The sequence below is a fragment of the Procambarus clarkii genome, chromosome 11 (assembly GCF_040958095.1).
Source record: "Procambarus clarkii isolate CNS0578487 chromosome 11, FALCON_Pclarkii_2.0, whole genome shotgun sequence".
In the NCBI taxonomy this organism is placed as follows: domain Eukaryota; kingdom Metazoa; phylum Arthropoda; class Malacostraca; order Decapoda; family Cambaridae; genus Procambarus; species Procambarus clarkii.
Window position 1 is genome coordinate 15,290,042 of NC_091160.1, and position 21,984 is coordinate 15,312,025.

Below are 21,984 nucleotides of genomic sequence, written 5' to 3' on the forward strand. Positions count from 1 at the left end.
GTTGCTGGTTCACAAGGAACACTGTTGCTGGTTCACAAGGAACACTGTTGCTGGTTCACAAGGAACACTGTTGCTGGTTCACAAGGAACACTGTTGGTGGTTCACAAGGAACACTGTTGGTGGTTCACAAGGAACACTGTTGCTGGTTCACAAGGAACACTGTTGTTGGTTCACAAGGAACTCTGTTGATGGTTCACAAGGAACACTGTTGCTGGTTCACAAGGAACACTGTTGGTGGTTCACAAGGAACACTGTTGGTGGTTCACAAGGAACACTGTTGCTGGTTCACAAGGAACACTGTTGCTGGTTCACAAGGAACACTGTTGCTGGTTCACAAGGAACACTGTTGCTGGTTCAGAAGGAAGACTGTTGCTAGTTCAGGAGGAAGACTGTTGCTAGTTCAGGAGGAAGACTGTTGCTAGTTCAGAAGGAAGACTGTTGCTAGTTCAGGAGGAAGACTGTTGCTAGTTCAGGAGGAAGACTGTTGCTAGTTCAGAAGGAAGACTGTTGCTAGTTCAGAAGGAAGACTGTTGCTAGTTCAGAAGGAAGACTGTTGCTAGTTCAGAAGGAAGACTGTTGCTAGTTCAGAAGGAAGACTGTTGCTAGTTCAGAAGGAAGACTGTTGCCAGTTCAGAAGGAAGACAGGTTATTCAAGTTACTTGAAAGACTGGAAGTTTCAGTTTAGTACATAAATATATTGAATAAAGGTAAGAGTATTCTGGGATATATTTCTAGATGTTGTAGCACCAATATATCTAATAGAATTGTTCACCTTGCTCCTGCCCTTGTTGAGCCCCAGTTGGATTATACTGTTCATTGTTGGTCTCTGTATTACAGAATGAACATAAGTTCACTTGGTCTTGTTCAGAGAATAATAACAATCAATAACAGGAATTAGAAACCTCCTTTATGAAGAGAGATTAAGAAAAACTAAATTCACAATCTCTTATTCGTCCTTTATGTGCCTCTAGGCGGCCCTTTATGTGCCTCTAGGCGGCCCTTTATGTGCCTCTAGGCGGCCCTTTATGTGCCTCTAGGCGTCCCTTTATGTGCCTCTAGGCGGCCCTTTATGTGCCTCTAGGCGTCCCTTTATGTGCCTCTAGGCGGCCCTTTATGCACCTCTAGGCAGTCCCTTTAAGTGCCTCTAGGCGGACCCTTTATATTCCTCTAGGCGGCTGTTTTATGTGCCTCTAGGCGGACCTTTATGTGCCTCTAGGCGTCCCTTTATGTGCCTCTAGGCGGCCCTTTATGCACCTCTAGGCAGTCCCTTTAAGTGCCTCTAGGCGGACCATTTATGTTCCTCTAGGCGGCCCCTTTATGTGCCTCTAGGCGACCTCTTTATGTTCCTCTAAGCGGCTCCTTTATGTGCCTCTAGGCGGCCAATTTATGTGCCTCTAGACGGCACCTTTATGTGCCTCTTGGCGGCCCCTTTATGTACCTTTTATGCCTCAAGGCAGACCCTTTATGCACCTTAAGGCGGCAATATTGTGTACCTCTTAGCAGCCCATTTAAGTGCCTCTATGCGGTCCTTTTATGTGTCTCCAGGCGGCCCCTTTATGTTCCTCAACATGGCCCTTTATGTGCCTCTAGGCGGCCCTTTTATGTGCCTCTAGGCGGCCTCTTTATGTACCTCTAGGCGGCCCTTTATGTGCCTCTAGGCGGCCCCTTTATGCACCTCTAGGCGGCCCCTTTATGTGCCTCTGGGCGGCCCCTTTATGTACCTCTAGGAAGCCCCTTTATGTGCCTCTAGGGGGCCCTTTATGTGCCTCTAGGCGGCCCTTTATGTACCTCTATGCGGTCCCTTTATGTGCCTCTAGGCGGTCCCTTTATGTACTTGTAGGCGGTCCCTTATGTACCTCTACGTGGCCCCTTTATGTACCTCTATGCGGCCCTTTATGTGCCTCTAGGCAGCCCCTTTATGTGCCTCTAGGCAGCCCCTGTATGTGCCTCTAGGAGGCCCCTTTATGTACCTCTAGGCGGCCCTATATGTGCCTCTAGGCGGCCCTTTATGTACCTCTAGGAGGTCCCTTTATGTACCTCTATGCGGCCCCTTTATGTGCCTCTAGGCGGTCCCTTTATGTGCCTATAGGCGGCCCCTTTATGTGCCTCTAGGCGGCCCCTTTATGCACCTCAAGGCGGCCCCTTAATCCGCCTCTAGGCGGCCCCTTTATGCGCCTCTAGACTGCCCCTTTATGCGCCTTTAGGTGGCCCTTTCATGTACCTCTAGGCGGCCTCTTTATGTGCCTCTAGGCGGCCCCTTTATGTACCTCTAGGCGGCCCTTTATGTGCCTGTAGGCGGCCCCTTTATGTGCCTCAAGGTGGCCTTTTTATGCACCTCTACGCGGCCCCTTTATGTACCTCTAGGCATCCCTTTATGTACCTCTAGGCGGCCGCTTTATGTGCCTCTAGGTGTCCCCTTTATGTACCTGTAGGTGGCCCTTTCATGTACCTCTAGGCGGCCTCTTTATGTGCCTCTAGGCGGCTCCTTTATGTACCTCTTGGCGATCCCTTTATTTACCTCTAGGCGGCCCCTTTATGTACCTCTAGGCGGCCGCTTTATGTGCCTCTAGGTGGCCCCTTTATGTACCTGTAGGTGGCCCCTTTATGTACCTCTAGGTGGAAAATTTATGCACCTCTAGGCGGCCCCATTATGTACCTGTAGGCGGTCCCTTATGTACCTCTGCGTGGCCCCTTTATGTACCTCTAGGCGGCCCCTTTATGTGCCTCTAGGCGGCTCTTTATGTGCCTCTAGTCGGCCCCTTTATGTGTCTCTAGGTGGCCCCTTTATGTGTCTCTAGGCGGCCCCTTTATGTGTCTCTAGGCGGCCCCTTTATGTGTCTCTAGGCGGCCCCTTTATGTGTCTCTAGGCGGCCCGTTATGTGCCTCTAGGTGGCCCCTCTATGTGCCTAAAGGCGGCCCTTTATGCCTCTAGGCGGCCCCTTTATGTGCCTCTAGGCGGCCCCTTTATGTGTCTCTACGGGGCTCCTTTATGTGCCTCTAGGCGGCCCCTTTATGTGCCTCTAGGCGGCCCCTTTATGTGCCTCTAGGCGGCCCTTTATGTGCCTCTAGGGGGCTCCTTTATGTGCCTCTAGGCGGCCCCTTTATGTGCCTCTAGGCGGCCCCTTTATGTGCCTAAAGGCGGCCCTTTATGCCTCTAGGCGGCCCCTTTATGTGCCTCTAGGCGGCCCCTTTATGTGTCTCTAGGCAGCCCTCTATGTGCCTCTAGGCGGCCCCTTTATGTGCCTCTAGGCGGCCCCTTTATGTGTCTTTAGGCGGCCCCTTTATGTACCTCTAGGCGGCCCCTTTATGTACCTCTAGGCGGCCCCTTTATGCACCTCTAGGCGGCCCCTTTATGTGCCTCTAGGTGGCCCCTTTATGTGCCTCTAGGCGGCCCCTTTATGTGTCTCTAGGCTGCCCCTTTATGCACCTCTAGGCGGCCCCTTTATGTGCTTCTAGGCGGTCCCTTTATGTGCCTCTTGGTGGCCCCTTTATGTACCTCTAGGCGGCCTTTTATGCACCTCTAGGCGGCCCCTTTATGTGCCTCTAGGCGGCCCCTTTATGTGCCTCTAGGCAGGCCTATTGTACCTCTAGGCGGCCTTTTATGCACCTCTAGGCGGCCCCTTTATGTGCTTATAGGCGGTCTTTTAAATGCCTTTAGGCGGCCCATTTATGTGCCTCTTGGTGGCCCCTTTATGTACCTCTAGGCGGCCTTTTATGCACCTCTAGGCGGCCCCTTTATGTGCCTCTAGGCGGCCCCTTTATGTGCCTCTAGGCAGGCCTATTGTACCTCTAGGCGGCCTTTTATGCACCTCTAGGCGGCCCCTTTATGTGCTTATAGGCGGTCTTTTAAATGCCTTTAGGCGGCCCATTTATGTGCCTCTTGGTGGCCCCTTTATGTACCTCTAGGCGGCTTTTTTATGTGCCTATAGGCGGCCCATATATGTGCCTGAAGGCGGCCCTTATGTTCCTGTAGGTAGCCCCTTTATTTACCTCTAGGCTTCCCCTTTATGTGCCTCTAGACGGCCCCTTTATGCACCTCTAGGCGGCCTCTTTATGTCTCTCCAGATGGCCCCTTTATGCACCTTTAGGCGGCTCATTTATGTGCCTCTAGGTGGCCCCTTTATGTGCCTCTAGGCGGCCCCTTTATGTGCTTCTAGGCGACCCCTTTATGTGCTTCTAGGCGGCCATTTATGCACCACTAGGCGGCGCCTTTATATGCTTCTTGGCGGACCCTTATTGTGCCTCTAGGCGGCCCCTTTATGTGCCTCTAGGCGGCCCCTTTATGTGCTTCTAGGCGACCCCTTTATGTGCTTCTAGGCGACCCCTTTATGCACCTCAAGGCGGCCCTTTATGTACCTCAAGGCGGCCCCTTTATGTACCTCTACGCAGCCCCTTTATGCACTTCTAGGCGGCCCCTTTATGCACCTCTAGGCGGTCCTAACCTAACCTATGAGAGACGTTCAGGGGACGAAAGTTTACTTGTAGTAAGCTCCATGTAAGTTGTTAACATTATACTGTGAATATTGTCCACAAGAGAGCGGAGGGGGAGAGGGCGATGGACCCAGAAGCTCAGATGGGAACCCTAACAAGAAAATAAATTAATATTTCAAAGCCCAGTTAATATGGTGTAACAAAGTTCGTCGTGGAGATAGCTTTCGCACTGTGCAAAGTTGTACTCGCTAAATACATGCGAGTATGTGGGTAACACATACCCAGCAGGCACATACCTGCTGGGTATGTGCCCTGTTGGACACATACCCAGCAGGAATTACTGTTAGATATTTGGTGAGGCTATCTTCCTAACCTAACCTAACCTAACCTAACCTTATCTCGCATTGACAAACATTAAGTTTTATTGGTATAGATTTATTGTTTCTTGTTCTATTCTGTGTTGATATAGTTAACAACTTATCATTATTACCTTTGATTTAACTTTTCATCCCTTTAACTACATCAATCATGTCTTCTATATTTTTCGAAGAATGTGTAAACATAGCTTCCTTAATCTCTCTTAATAAGGGAGATTTCTAATTCCTGAGATCAACTTTGTCATTCTTCTCTTTATGGGTTCAAGTCAAATTATGTCCAGTATATTGTATATTGACCAAACTGAACTGCATAATCTAAATAGGTCCTTACAAGAGCAAGATAAAGGCAGAGAATAACATTACTAAATGCTACACCGTATATTTCTGTGTGAGAAAATGAGCACCATTACTCTACCTAAACCAGAAGCCAACACCACAATGATCACAGGAGTTATGTCAAATTATTGACAAGTTTTAAGTTATAAAATATAACAAAATGCAGGAGGCAGACTTTGGAATTTTATTTGTTTTAGTGATCTCAAAAATGTATTTCTGACCCAATGTTTAACACTAACATCTTGTTTTAATAACGTTAAATTGTTCTTCCAGATGACAGAATTCTGAAGAGTATAAAGACAGAAGAAATTAACTTGTTAAAGAACAAATTGATAATAACAAATAAATCTGGAACCGAACATTGCATTAACATGTGAACACATTTTGTAAAATTTGGTTTATTTGAGAATCACTTATATTTTGGGTCAATTAAGTGACTATATTGTGGTTAGAGCAGTCGGATCATTACCGATTAGGTCCGAGTTTGATTCCCTGGCAGTGTGAGATGCTCAGCCTCCTGATACCTCTGTTCACCTAGCAGTAAACATTAACCTGGAAATTAGTCAACTGTTGAGGAATACATCCTGAGGAAGGTCTGTCGTTGGCTTAGGAAGGCCTACACAAGCCTAACAAGCTGCCCGTCTCCGACAGTGAGAAACAATGTAATGTTTTTAAACATAATATAATAACAAAACCAGCGTGGGACATTTACTGTTTGTGTGAAACTTGACAACAGTTGTGTGAGGTGAGAATCATACGGCCCAATATGGCGGCCTCGAGTCCTGTTATCCAACCGGAAGATGTGAACAGACTGCGGTATGGACTGGCTGTGACTAAGGCAGGACGAGACGCGCTAGCAAGTGTGTTTATGTGGTCGTACCGGTGCACCTTCCCAGTAGTGACTTACCTCACTCAGGACTTGGGGTTCACCAATGCTCAGTACAGGAGTGTCTTCGATGCTCAACAGAGGGATAAACTCGAAGCTTCCTCTGACGCGGCAACTTTTGACATCACCCTGTTGTATAAACTCCTGCAACGTGTGTGTGGTCTGGCTGTGAAGGATGACCCCACGTGGACCACTCCAGGGCCTCAGGGACCATCACTTGAACACCTCATTTACAGCGTGAAGAAACACCGAATCACGTTGGCCCATGATAATGTGGGAATGTCAGAGGAAGATCTTACGTCAACACTGACGGAGCTCAGTGACTTATTGGCCAAGATGCTGGCTGAGGCCGGCGTCCGGTGTGGGACAAACAGCCAGGATGTGGACCACGTGACCAGAGATGTCACCAAGTATATTGGTGATCTGCTAGCGAAGGTCAGAGAGCCGCTGGATCCCTCAGATGTGGCGTACTTGCCTCAGCTCCGCCAGGAGATTAAGATGTTCAGAAGCCACATCACAGAAGAGGTTAAGCAGATGAGCAAGCAGGAGCTAACTGACGGGTATAAACTGCTGTACCGGATTGTTCCCGCACCCTGGCTCCTCCTCAACATTAACTACAACCCAAGTCTTGCTTTTACACGACTACGACTCCTTGAAGATCCCGTCATAGGGGCAAGACCCGCCCACGCGGCCAAGGGTCAGGATAGCACAAGACCCTCCCACGCTGCCAATGGTCAGAATATAAACTATGAACACATCTTGAGTATGAGACGAGAGGACGGAAGAGTCCCTAAGTGTGTCCTCCTGACGGGGGAAGGTGGTATGGGCAAGACAACTTTACTCAAGCTCATCCTCGAGAAGTGGGTAGAGGACCCTGCTGCCATACGTCACCTGGGCACTGTGGACCTCGTTTTCTATGTACAGTGCAGGGACACACATCTTAATACCTTCGAAGATCTACTCCGCCAGTTACTGACTCAAACACCTAGTGATTCTGGTGCCGACTTCCAGCTGTTTAAGGAGATAATCTTGAGCTTAAATATATTAGTGCTGATTGACGGCTACGACGAGGTCAACGACCATTCAGGAAGGCTGGTGAAGGAGCTGTTGCACCTGCCTGGCAAGGATGTGAGGTTGGTGATAACCACACGGCCGGGGTGGGACCAACACCTGTCACAGCTCGTCCCACACACCAGACCTCGCTGCAACATCCTCGTCTTGGGCATCACTCCAGAACGTCGCGTGGAGTTCGCCGAGAGAACCATCAAGGTGCTGGTGGAGGAAGAGTGCCAACGGAGTGTCATCACAGGGAGGTTTACCCAGCGGCTGGAGCAGATAAGTGAATTCCTGGGTGAGTACCTCAACACTCCACTCACCTTGACCTTGTTGGCGCTGCTGTGTGTCGAGGCTTCAGAAGAATTTAACAACCTCACCACAAACACTCAAGTCTACGAGAAGATTCATGACTTCATAACCAACAAACTGGTGTCCAGACTCACAGACAAAAATGTGGTTGACCCCAAAGGAAAATGTGACCAGTTTCTGTTGTTCTTTGAAGAGATTAGTTTAAGAGGGATCCAGAGGCAGGAATACGACCTTCGGCCGGAGACGGAAGCGGAGATTAGGGAGAAGTGTAACACTCTGGGACTGCCGCAGGAGGAGGTCTTGTCCAACTATTTCACAAGAACCAGCTACCGTCGGGGCCTCAATGTGGTGTGGGTGTTTGGCTATTTTCACGCCAGGTACCAGGAGTATTGTGCCAGCAGGGGGCTGGTCGCTCTCTTGTTGAGGGCTGAGCAAGACCGAGGTGATCCAGCATCACACCGTGTGTCAGGGGAAAGGTCTATAATCATTAACCTCTTGGTGGATGTTGTACGTAAGGAAAAACGATACTTGGGAGATCACCTGAGAGGGTCAACGTTTGATATCAGCGCCGTGCGACATGAGCTTTGGGAGCGCCCCAGATGGGAGAACATTTTAGTCAGCACTACCGGGGTGCTGTGTGCCCGGGGAGTAGAGCACAAGTTCATTACTCACATAATTGACCTGTGCAAGATGGTTACACCTGAGACTGACAAGCTGTTGAAGCATGTAGCAGAGTCCCGCGGGAGTGAGCACGTCATCCAAGCCGTGTGTGAGAAGCTGCGTACAGAACAAGAGTGGACAATACACAGTGTTGACTCGTGTGTTGTCCTGCCGCTTGTTCTTCAGAAGGTGACGCCTGAAGTAATCTCCCTGCACTTAGACGATACACCACTATTAGAGCAGTTCCTGTCTACACTGTCTGTGCTGGCAGAAAAGGAGGTAATCGTGTACTTAAATTTTAAAAATATTTTATACAGCAAGATAAATATTGATTTATTACAAAAAAGTTTGGAGAGGCTAACAGCCCTCGGCAATAAGTGTACCTTAGAGGGGTTTGAAGGTGACTTGCCTGAGGCAGCCATACCCCTCCTGCCTCACACCCTCGAGACTCTGGACCTGTACCTCACACTACAGCAACTGTCCGTCCTCATCCGTCACCTGCCTCACCTTCCTCACCTGCAGGATCTTGGTAAATATTCACGTTTTCCACCATAATATTAAGGGTCATTTATTAATAACAAAGGTAGGCAATGGGCTTCGTTCGTCAAGTTTAATATAGTAATTAAGACTTACATTGTTTACAAATATATTTACCATAAGGGCGACAAACCTCCTACATTGTTTACAAATATAGTTACCATAAGGGCGACAAACCTCCTACATTGTTTACAAATATAGTTACCATAAAGGCGACAAACCTCCTACATTGTTTACAAATATAGTTACCATAAGGGCGACAAAACCCGGCAAACCCCCTACATTGTTTACAAATATAGTCACCGTAAGGCCTACAAACCTCCTAACCGCTTACAAACACTATGAACTTTGGAGAGTTAATTTAACAGGTTTCCTCTCAAGTAAAGAAAAAGTAAGAAAATAGAGGAGATTGGTATAATAATCATTGATGTCACCCTTTCTGTCACTTGCAATAATATATGATTACAAGAAATAGTGATAGCAAATTATACTAATATAAAATAGACATGTACATGATAACTTAATATAATTACACAGTACCATCACCCCAACAATTACTAAGTAAATACTCATTAATTATCATGAATGCAAGAAACGCTTCCAAGGGATTATTGGCTTTATAAAAACACAAAAACCCTGCTATGATATCCTGTAGTCATGACCCCTGTAATTTTTATAAAACATTAATATTATTTGTTACATTACACAGAGAAATCACATTAATGTGATATATCAGAGAAAAGAGTGTTTTGTGTGAATCCCCGGTTAGGCTACAGTGGAAGCCTCGGTATTCTCGAGGGGTGCAGTAGCACTCCAGGTTGCAAGTCTTTTACCATGTCTTAATGCAGTTGACAAGAGTGCGTCTGGGAACACCCAGCACATAAGTTCGAACCCTAATCAAGGATCCTGTGGATTTGGTATTCGTTTCATTATTATTAAGATTTATAGAGCTTTCTCTCTTTCCCAGCAAGATTCACGGAGCTTCCTCTCTTCCCCCGCAAGATTCACGATGCTTTTTCTCTTTCCCCACAACATTTAGATTTCAGCTGCAGATCTTCCTTTTGTGCTCAAGATTATTGATCGTTATGCATTCCGGATAAGCCACAGGCTTACCTCACCTCCCTACCAAATGCTCAGATCTTCCTTCTATGCTCAAGTTAAGCGAGGGTCATGCGTTCCAGATTTGTCTCATGCTTACCTAATCTATCTACCTGCGAAATACTTAGATCATCCTCTTTGCCTACAAATTTGTTCTATCATTTACTCAATATTTTGCTGGACAGTCTTTTTCGCTCCAGAGTTTCAGAATCTCTTTCAAAAGATCCTGAATCTCTCTCCAGAGCTTCTGAATCTCAATCTGGAGCTTCTAAATCTTTTTCTCTCTCCAGAGCTTCTGAATCTCTATCCAAAGCTTCTGACTCTCTCTAAAACTTCTAAATCTCTCTCCAAACATTTTTAAAATCTCTCCAGAGCTTCAGAATCTGTCTTCAGAGCTTCTGAATCTCTATCCAGAGCTTCAGAATCTCTCTCCAGTGCTCGTGAATCTCTATCCAAAGCTTCTGAATCCCTATCCAACGATTCAGAATCACTCTAAGGCTTCTGAATCTCTCTCTCAAACTTCAGAATCTCTCTCTGAAGTGTTCTGAATTATCTCTCCAAAGCTTCTGAATCTCTCTCCAGAGCTTCTGAATCTCTCTTCAGAGCTTCTGAATCTCTCTCCAGAGCTTCTGAATCTCTCTCCAGAGCTTCTGAATCTCTCTCCAGAGCTTCTGAATCTCTCTCCAGAGCTTCTGAATCTCTCTCCAGAGCTTCTGAATCTCTCTCCAGAGCTTCTGAATCTCTCTCCAGAGCTTCTGAATCTCTCTCCAGAGCTTCTGAATCTCTCTCCAGAGCTCCTGAATCTCTCTAAATAGCTTTTGAATCTCTCTCCAGAGCTCCTGAATCTCTCTAAATAGCTTCTGAATCTTTCTCCAGAGCTCCTGAATCTCTCTAAATAGCTTCTGAATCTCTCTCCAGAGCTCCTGAATCTCTCTAAATAGCTTCTGAATCTTTCTCCAGAGCTCCTGAATCTCTCTAAATAGCTTCTGAATCTCTCTCCAGAGCTCCTGAATCTCTCTAAATAGCTTCTGAATCTCTCTCCAGAGCTTCTGAATCTCTCTCCAAAGCATCTGAGTCTCTCTCCAGAGCTTCTGAATCTCTCTCCAGAGCATGAAATACATTATTACCATATTTATTCAATTATAATGAAAAAATTATAGAATGTGTGACGTTACTAAAAAGAGCATAATTATCATACTGGAAGAGGTTTTAGACCCTATTCGTTGTCCTCGAACCAGTGTTTAGGATTATAGTTAATGGGTAGCACAATGAAGTATTTTCACCTCGGGAGGACATGACCCTCAACATTGTCCACCCGGGAGGATACGACCCTCAACATTGTCCACCCGGGAGAATACGACCCTCAACATTGTCCACCCGGGAGGATACGACCCTCAACATTGTCCACCCGGGAGAATACGACCCTCAACATTGTCCATCCGGGAGGATACGACCCTCAACAGTTTCCACCCGGGAGAATACGACCCTCAACATTGTCCACCTGGGAGGATACGACCCTCAACATTGTCCACCCGGGAGGATACGACCCTCAACATTGTCCACCCGGGAGGATACGACCCTCAGCATTGTCCAAACGGGAGGATACGGCCCTCAGCATTGTCCACCCGGGAGGATACGACCCTCAGCATTGACCAAACGGGAGGATACGACCCTCAACATTGTCCTCCCGGGAGGATACGACCCTCAACATTGTACACCAGGATGAATACGACCCTCAACATTGTCCACCAGGATGAATACGACCCTCAACATTGTCCACCTCGGAGGATACGACCCTCAGCATTGTCCACCCTGAAGAAAACGACCCTCAACATTGTCCACCTCGGAGGATACGACCTTCAACATTGTCCACCCGGGAGGATACGGCCCTCAACATTGTCCACCTGGGAAAATACGACCGTCAACATTGTTCAGCCCGGAGGATACGACCCCTCAAAATTGTCCACTCGGGAGGATACGACCCTCAACATTGTCCACCCGGAAGTATACGACCCTCAACAATGTCCATCCGGGAGAATACGACCCCCAACATTGTCCACCCGGAAGTATACGACCCTCAACAATGTCTACCCAGGAGGATACGACATTCAACATTGTCCATCCGGGAGGATACGACCCTCAACATTGTCCATCCGGGAGGATATGACCCTCAACATTGTCCACCAGGGATGTTACGACCCTCAACATTGTCCACCCGAGAGGATACGACCCTCAACATTGTCCACCCGGAAGTATACGACCCTCAACATTGTCCATCCGGGAGGATACGACCCTCAACATTGTCCATCCGGGAGGATACGACACTCAACATTGTCCATCAGGGAGAATACGACCCTCAACATTGTCCACCCGGGAGGATACGACCCTCAACATTGTCCACCCGGGAGAATACGACCCTCAACATTGTCCACCCGGGAGGATACGACCCTCAACATTTTCCACCCGGGAGAATACGACGCTCAACATATTCCACCTAGGAGGATACGACCCTCAACATTGTCCACCCGGGAGGATACGACCATCAACATTGTCCACCCGGGAGGATACGACCCTCAGCATTGTCCAAACGGGAGGATACGGCCCTCAGCATTGTCCACCCGGGAGGATACGACGCTCAGCATTGACCAAACGGGAGGATACGACCCTCAACATTGTCCTCCCGGGAGGATACGACCCTCAACATTGTCCACCAGGATGAATACGTCCCTCAACATTGTCCACCAGGATGAATACGACCCTCAACATTGTCCACCTCGGAGGATACGACCCTCAGCATTGTCCACCCTGAAGAAAACGACCCTCAACATTGTCCACCTCGGAGGATACGACCTTCAACATTGTCCACCCGGGAGGATACGGCCCTCAACATTGTCCACCCGGGAGGATACGGCCCTCAACATTGTCCATCCGGAGGATACGACCCTCAACATTGTCCACCAGGGATGTTACGACCCTCAACATTGTCCACCCGAGAGGATACGACCCTCAACATTGTCCACCAGGGAGGATACGACCCTCAACATTGTCCACCAGGGAGGATACGACCCTCAACATTGTCCACCCGGAAGTATACGACCCTCAACATTGTCCATCCGTGAGGATACGACCCTCAACATTGTCCATCCGGGAGGATACGACACTCAACATTGTCCATCAGGAAGGATACGACCCTTAACATTGTCGACCAGGGAAAATACGACACTTAACATAGTCCATCAGGGAGGATACGACCCTCAACAATGTCCACCCGGGAGGATACGACAATCAACATTGTCCGCCATGGTTGATACGATCCTCAACAATGTCCATCCGGGAAAATACGACCCTCAACATTGTCCACCCGGGAGGATACGACCCTCAACATTGCCCACCAGAGAGGATACGACCCTCAACATTGTCGACCAGAGAGGATACGACCCTCAACATTGTTCACCAGGGAGGATACGACCCTCAACATTGTCCACCCGGGAGAATACGACCTGAACAATGTCCACCCGGGAGGATACGGCCTTTAACATTGTCCACCAGGAAGGATACGACCCTCAATATTGTCCACAGAAGAGGATACGACCCTCAACAATGCCCAACCGGGAGAATACGACCCTCAACATTGTCCACCTGGGAGGAAACGACCCTCAACATTGTTCACGCCGGAGGATACGACCTTCAACATTGTCCACTCGGGAGGATTCGACCGTCAGCATTGTCCACCAGGGAGGATACGACCCTCAACATTGTCCACCCGGGAGAATACGACCCTCAACATTGTCCACCCGAGAGGATACGACCCTCAACATTGTCCACCCGGGAGAATACGACCCTCAACATTGTCCACCCGGGAGGATACGACCCTCAACATTTTCCACCCGGGAGAATACGACGCTCAACATATTCCACCTAGGAGGATACGACCCTCAACATTGTCCACCCGGGAGGATACGACCCTCAACATTGTCCACCCGGGAGGATACGACCCTCAGCATTGTCCAAACGGGAGGATACGGCCCTCAGCATTGTCCACCCGGGAGGATACGACCCTCAGCATTGACCAAACGGGAGGATACGACCCTCAACATTGTCCTCCCGGGAGGATACGACCCTCAACATTGTCCACCAGGATGAATACGACCCTCAACATTGTCCACCAGGATGAATACGACCCTCAACATTGTCCACCTCGGAGGATACGACCCTCAGCATTGTCCACCCTGAAGAAAACGACCCTCAACATTGTCCACCTCGGAGGATACGACCTTCAACATTGTCCACCCGGGAGGATACGGCCCTCAACATTGTCCACCCGGGAGGATACGGCCCTCAACATTGTCCATCCGGAGGATACGACCCTCAACATTGTCCACCAGGGATGTTACGACCCTCAACATTGTCCACCCGAGAGGATACGACCCTCAACATTGTCCACCCGGGAGGATACGACCCTCAACATTGTCCACCAAGGAGGATACGACCCTCAACATTGTCCACCCGGAAGTATACGACCCTCAACATTGTCCATCCGGGAGGATACGACCCTCAACATTGTCCATCCGGGAGGATACGACACTCAACATTGTCCATCAGGAAGGATACGACCCTTAACATTGTCGACCAGGGAAAATACGACACTTAACATAGTCCATCAGGGAGGATACGACCCTCAACAATGTCCACCCGGGAGGATACGACCCTCAACATTGTCCGCCATGGTTGATACGATCCTCAACAATGTCCATCCGGGAAAATACGACCCTCAACATTGTCCACCCGGGAGGATACGACCCTCAACATTGCCCACCAGGGAGGATACGACCCTCAACATTGTCGACCAGAGAGGATACGACCCTCAACATTGTTCACCAGGGAGGATACGACCCTCAACATTGTCCACCCGGGAGAATACGACCTGAACAATGTCCACCCGGGAGGATACGGCCTTTAACATTGTCCACCAGGAAGGATACGACCCTCAATATTGTCCACAGAAGAGGATACGACCCTCAACAATGCCCAACCGGGAGAATACGACCCTCAACATTGTACACCTGGGAGGAAACGACCCTCAACATTGTTCACGCCGGAGGATACGACCTTCAACATTGTCCACTCGGGAGGATTCGACCGTCAGCATTGTCCACCAGGGAGGATACGACCCTCAACATTGTCCACCCGGAAGTATACGACCCTCAACAATGTCTACCAGGGAGGATACGACCCTCAACATTGTCCATCTGGGAGGATACGACCCTCAACATTGTCCATCCGGGAGGAAACGACCCTCAACATTGTCCACCCGGGAGGATACGACCCTCAACATTGTCCACCCGGGAGGATACGACCCTCAACATTGTCCTCCCGGGAGGAAACGAAACTCAGCATTGTCCAAACGGGAGGATACGACCCTCAAGAATGTCCACACGGGAGGATACGACCCAAAACATTGTCCACCGGGAGGATACGACCCTCAACATTGTCCATCAGGGAGGATACGACCCAAAACATTGTCCACCAGGGAGGATACGACCTCAACATTGTCCACCCGGAAGTATACGACCCTCAACAATGTCTACCAGGGAGGATACGACCCTCAACATTGTCCATCTGGGAGGATAAGACCCTCAACATTGTCCACCCGGGAGGAAACGACCCTCAACATTGTCCACCCGGGAGGATAAGACCCTCAGCATTGTCCAAACGGGAGGATACGGCCCAAAACATTGTCCTCCCGGAAGTATACGACCATCGACATTGTCCTTCCAGGAGGATACGACCCTCAACATTGTCCACCCGGAAGTATACGACCCTCAACATTGTCCTCCCGGGAGGATACGACCCTCAACATTGTCTACCAGGGAGGATACAACCCTCAACATTGTCGACCCGGGAGGATACGACTCTCAACATTGTCCACCAAGGAGGATACGACCCTCAACAATGTCCACATGGGAGGATACGACCCTCAACATTGTCCACCCGGGAGGATACGACTCTCAACGTTGTCCACCCGGGAAGATACGACCCTCAACAATGTCCACCCGGAAGTATACGACCCTCAACAATGTCCAGCAGGGAGGATACGACCCTCAACACTGTCCATCCGGGAGGATACTACCCTCAACATTGTCCATCCGGGAGGATATGACCCTCAACATTGTCCATCCGGGAGGATATGACCCTCAACATTGTCCACCAGGGAGGTTACGACCCTCAACATTGTCCACCCGGGAGGATACGACCCTCAACATTGTCCACCAGGGAGGATACGACCCTCAACATTGTCCACCCGGAAGTATACGACCCTTAACATTGTCCATCCGGGTGGATACGACCCTCAACGTTGTCCAACCGGGAGGATACGACCCTCAACACTGTACATCCGGGAGGATACGACCCTCAACATTGTCCATCCGGGAGGATATGACCCTCAACATTGTCCACCAGGGAGGTTACGACCCTCAACATTGTCCACCCGGGAGGATACGACCCTCAACATTGTCCACCAGGGAGGATACGACCCTCAACATTGTCCACCCGGAAGTATACGACCCTTAACATTGTCCATCCGGGTGGATACGACCCTCAACGTTGTCCAACCGGGAGGATACGACCCTCAACACTGTACATCCGGGAGGATACGACCCTCAACATTGTCCATCCGGGAGGATATGACCCTCAACATTGTCCACCAGGGAGGTTACGACCCTCAACCTTGTCCATCCGGGTGGATACGACCCTCAACGTTGTCCAACCGGGAGGATACGACCCTCAACACTGTACATCCGGGAGGATACGACCCTCAACATTGTCCATCCGGGAGGATATGACCCTCAACATTGTCCACCAGGGAGGTTACGACCCTCAACCTTGTCCACCCGGGAGGATACGACCCTCAACATTGTCCACCAGGGAGGATACGACCCTCAACATTGTCCACCCGGAAGTATACTACCCTCAACATTGTCCATCCGGGAGGATACGACCCTCAACATTGCCCATAAGGGAGAATACGACCCTCAACATTGTCCACCCGGTAGGATACGACCCGAACATTGTCCATCAGGAAGGATACGACCCTTAACATTGTCCACCAGGGAAAATACGACACTTAACATTGTCCATCAGAGAGGATACGACCCTCAACAATGTCCACACGGAAGTTTACGACCCTCAACATTGTCCACCCGGGAGGATACGACCCTCAATATTGTCCGCCATGGTTGATTCGACCCTCAACAATGTCCATCCGGGAAAATACGACCCTCAACATTGTCCACCCGGGAGGATACGACCCTCAACATTGCCCACCAGGGAGGATACGACCCTCAACATTGTCGATCAGAGAGGATACGAACCTCAACATTGTTCACCAGGGAGGATACGACCCTCAACATTGTCCACCCGGGAGAATATGACCTGAACAATGTCCACCCGGGAGGATACGGCCTTTAACATTGTCCACCAGGAAGGATACGACCCTCAATATTGTCCACAGAAGAGGATACGACCCTCAACAATGCCCAACCGGGAGAATACGACCCTCAACATTGTCCACCTGGGAGGAAACGACCCTCAACATTGTTCACGCCGGAGGATACGACCCTCAACATTGTCCACTCGGGAGGATTCGACCCTCAACATTGTCCTTCCGGGAGGAAACGAAACTCAGCATTGTCCAAACGGGAGGATACGACCCTCAAGATTGTCCACCCGGGAGGATACGACCCAAAACATTGTCCACCGGGAGGATACGACCCTCAACATTGTCCATCAGGGAGGATACAACCCAAAACATTATCCACCAGGGAGGATACGACCCTCAACATTGTCCACCCGGAAGTATACGACCCTCAACAATGTCTACCAGGGAGGATCCGACCCTCAACATTGTCTATCTGGGAGGATAAGACCCTCAACATTGTCCACCCGGGAGGAAACGACCCTCAACATTGTCCCCCCGGGAGGATAAGACCCTCAACATTGTCCAAACGGGAGGATACGACCCAAAACATTGTCCTCCCGGAAGTATACGACCATCGATATTGTCCTTCCAGGAGGATACGACCCTCAACATTGTCCACCCGGAAGTATACGACCCTCAACATTGTCCTCCCGGGAGCATACGACCCTCAACATTGTCCACCAGGGAGGATACAACCCTCAACATTGTCCACCAGGGAGGATACGACCCTCAACATTGTCCACCCGGGAGGAAACGACCCTCAACATTATCCACCCGGGAGGATAAGACCCTCAGCATTGTCCAAACGGGAGGATACGACCCAAAACATTGTCCTCCCGGAAGTATACGACCATCGACATTGTCCTTCCAGGAGGATACGACCCTCAACATTGTCCACCCGGAAGTATACGACCCTCAACATTGTCCTCCCGGGAGGATACGACCCTCAACATTGTCCACCAGGGAGGATACAACCCTCAACATTGTCCACCCGGGAGGATACGACTCTCAACATTGTCCACCATGGAGGATACGACCCTCAACAATGTCCACATGGGAGGATACGACCCTCAACATTGTCCACCCGGGAGGATACGACTCTCAGCGTTGTCCACCCGGGAAGATACGACCCTCAACAATGTCCACCCGGAAGTATACGACCCTAAACAATGTCCACCAGGAAGTATACGACCCTCAACAATGTCCAGCAGGGAGGATACGACCCTCAACACTGTCCATCCGGGAGGATACTACCCTCAACATTGTCCACCCGCAAGTATACGACCATCAACATTGTCCACACGGAAGTGTACGACCCTCAACAATGTCTAGCCGGGAGGATACGACACTTAACATTGTCCATCCGGTAGGATACGACCCTCAACACTGTACATCCGGGAGGATACGACCCTCAACTTTGTCCATCCGGGAAGATATGGCCCTCAACATTGTCCACCAGGGAGGTTACGACCCTCAACATTGTCCACCCGGGAGGATACGACCCTCAACATTGTCCACCAGGGAGGATACGACCCTCAACATTGTCCACCCGGAAGTATACGACCCTTAACATTGTCCATCCGGGTGGATACGACCCTCAACGTTGTCCATCCGGGAGGATACGACCCTCAACACTGTACATCCGGGAGGATACGACCCTCAACATTGTCCATCCGGGAAGATATGACCCTCAACATTGTCCACCAGGGAGGTTACGACCCTCAACATTGTCCACCCGGGAGGATACGACCCTCAACATTGTCCACCCGGAAGTATACTACCCTCAACATTGTCCATCCGGGAGGATACGACCCTCAACATTGTCCATCCGGGAGGATACGACACTCAACATTGCCCATCAGGGAGAATACGACCCTCAACATTGTCCACCCGGTAGGATACGACCCGAACATTGTCCATCAGGAAGGATACGACCCTTAACATTGTCCACCAGGGAAAATACGACACTTATCATTGTCCATCAGGGAGGATACGACCCTCAACAATGTCCACACGGAAGTTTACGACCCTCAACATTGTCCACCCGGGAGGATACGACCCTCAACATTGTCCGCAATGGTTGATTCGACCCTCAACAATGTCCATCCGGGAAAATACGACCCTCAACATTGTCCACCCGGGAGGATACGACCCTCAACATTGCCCACCAGGGAGGATACGACCCTCAACATTGTCGATCAGAGAGGATACGAACCTCAACATTGTTCACCAGGGAGGATACGACCCTCAAATTTGTCCACCCGGGAGAATACGACCTGAACAATGTCCACCCGTAAGGATACGGCCTTTAACATTGTCCACCAGGAAGGATACGACCCACAATATTGTCCACAGAAGAGGATACGACACTCAACAATGCCCAACCGGGAGAATACGACCCTCAACATTGTCCACCTGGGAGGAAACGACCCTCAACATTGTTCACTCCGGAGGATACGACCCTCAACATTGTCCACTCGGGAGGATTCGACCCTCAACATTGTCCATCCGGGAGGAAACGACCCTCAACATTGTCCACCCGGGAGGATACGACCCTCAACATTGTCCACCCGGGATTATACGACCCTCAACATTGTCGTTTCCGGGAGGAAACGAAACTCAGCATTGTCCAAACGGGAGGATACGACCCTCAAGATTGACCACCCGGGAGGATACGATTCAAAACATTGTCCACCGGGAGGATACGACCCTCAACATTGTCCATCAGGGAGGATACGACCCAAAACATTATCCACCAGGAAGGATACGACCCTCAACATTGTCCACCCGGAAGTATACGACACTCAACAATGTCTACCAGGGAGGATACGACCCTCAACATTGTCTATCTGGGAGGATAAGACCCTCAACATTGTCCACCCGGGAGGATAAGACCCTCAGCATTGTCCAAACGGGAGGATACGACCCAAAACATTGTCCTCCCGGAAGTATACGACCATCGACATTGTCCTTCCAGGAGGATACGACCCTCAACATTGTCCTCCCGGGAGGATACGACCCTCAACATTGTCCTCCCGGGAGGAAACGAAACTCAGCATTGTCCAAACGGGAGGCTACGACCCTCAAGATTGTCCACCAGGGAGGATACGACCCAAAACATTGTCCACCGGGAGGATACGACCCTCAACATTGTCCATCAGGGAGGATACGACCCAAAACATTGTCCACCAGGGAGGATACGACCCTCAACATTGTCCATCTGGGAGGATAAGACCCTCAACATTGTCCACCCGGGAGGAAACGACCCTCAACATTGTCCACCCGGGTGGATAAGACCCTCAGCATTGTCCAAACGGGAGGATACGGCCCAAAACATTGTCCTCCCGGAAGTATACGACCCTCAACATTGTCCACCCGGAAGTATACGACCCTCAACATTGTCCTCCCGGGAGGATACGACCCTCAACATTGTCCACCAGGGAGGATACGACCCTCAACATTGTCCACCCGGGAGGATACGACTCTCAACATTGTCCACCAAGGAGGATACGACCCTCAACAATGTCCACATGGGAGGAAACGACCCTCAACATTGTCCACCCGGGAGGATACGACTCTCAACGTTGTCCACCCGGGAAGATACGACCCTCAACAATGTCCACCCGGAAGTATACGACCCTAAACAATGTCCACCAGGAAGTATACGACCCTCAACAATGTCCAGCAGGGAGGATACGACCCTCAACACTGTCCATCCGGGAGGATACTACCCTCAACATTGTCCACCCGCAAGTATGCGACCCTAAACAATGTCCACCAGGAAGTATACGACCCTCAACAATGTCCAGCAGAGAGGATACGACCCTCAACACTGTCCATCCTGGAGGATACGACTCTCAACATTGTCCACCAAGGAGGATACGGCCCTCAACAATGTCCACATGGGAGGATACGACCCTCAACATTGTCCACACGGAAGTGTACGACCCTCAACAATGTCTACCCGGGAGGATACGACACTCAACATTGTCCATCCGGGAGGATACGACCCTCAACACTGTACATCTGGGAGGATACGACCCTCAACATTGTCCATCCGGGAGGATATGACCCTCAACATTGTCCACCAGGGAGGTTACGACCCTCAACATTGTCCACCCGGGAGGATACGACCCTCAACATTGTCCACCAGGGAGGATACGACCCTCAACATTGTCCACCCGGAAGTATACGACCCTCAACAATGTCTACCAGGGAGGATACGACCCTCAACATTGTCTATCTGGGAGGATAAGACTCTCAACATTGTCCACCCGGGAGGAAACGACCCTCAACATTGTCCACCCGGGAGGATACGACCCTCAACATTGTCCACCAGGGAGGATACGACCCAAAACATTGTCCTCCCGGAAGTATACGACCCTCAACATTGTCCTTCCGGGAGGATTCGACCCTCAACATTGTCCACCCGGAAGTATACGACCCTCAACATTGTCCTCCCGGGAGGATACGACCCTCAACATTGTCCACCCGGGAGCATACGACTCTCAACGTTATCCACCCGGGAGGATACGACCCTCAACATTGTTCACGCCGGAGGATACGACCCTCAACATTGTCCACTCGGGAGGATACGACCGTCAGCATTGTCCACCCGGGAGGATACGACCCTCAACATTGTCCACCCGGAAGTATACGACCCTCAACATTGACCACCCGGAAGTATACGACCCTCAACAGTGTCTACCCGGGAGGAAAAGACCCTCAACATAGTCCACCCGGGAGGATACGACCCTCAACATTGTCCATCAGGGAGGATACGACCCTCAACACTGTCCATCCGGGAGGATATGACC

General features: G+C 50.0%; 1 protein-coding gene across 1 annotated transcript in view; it reads left to right on the top strand.

Annotated features, from left to right (window-relative positions):
* Positions 1-21,984, top strand: part of LOC123753658 (uncharacterized) — a 66,790-nt gene that overhangs the window by 11,364 nt on the left and 33,442 nt on the right. The window contains exon 2 of the mRNA XM_069322434.1: positions 5,418-8,584. Coding sequence (XP_069178535.1) covers positions 5,911-8,584 — 2,674 coding nt within the window. The 5' untranslated portion in view covers positions 5,418-5,910. The remainder of the gene's footprint in view (positions 1-5,417; positions 8,585-21,984) is intronic.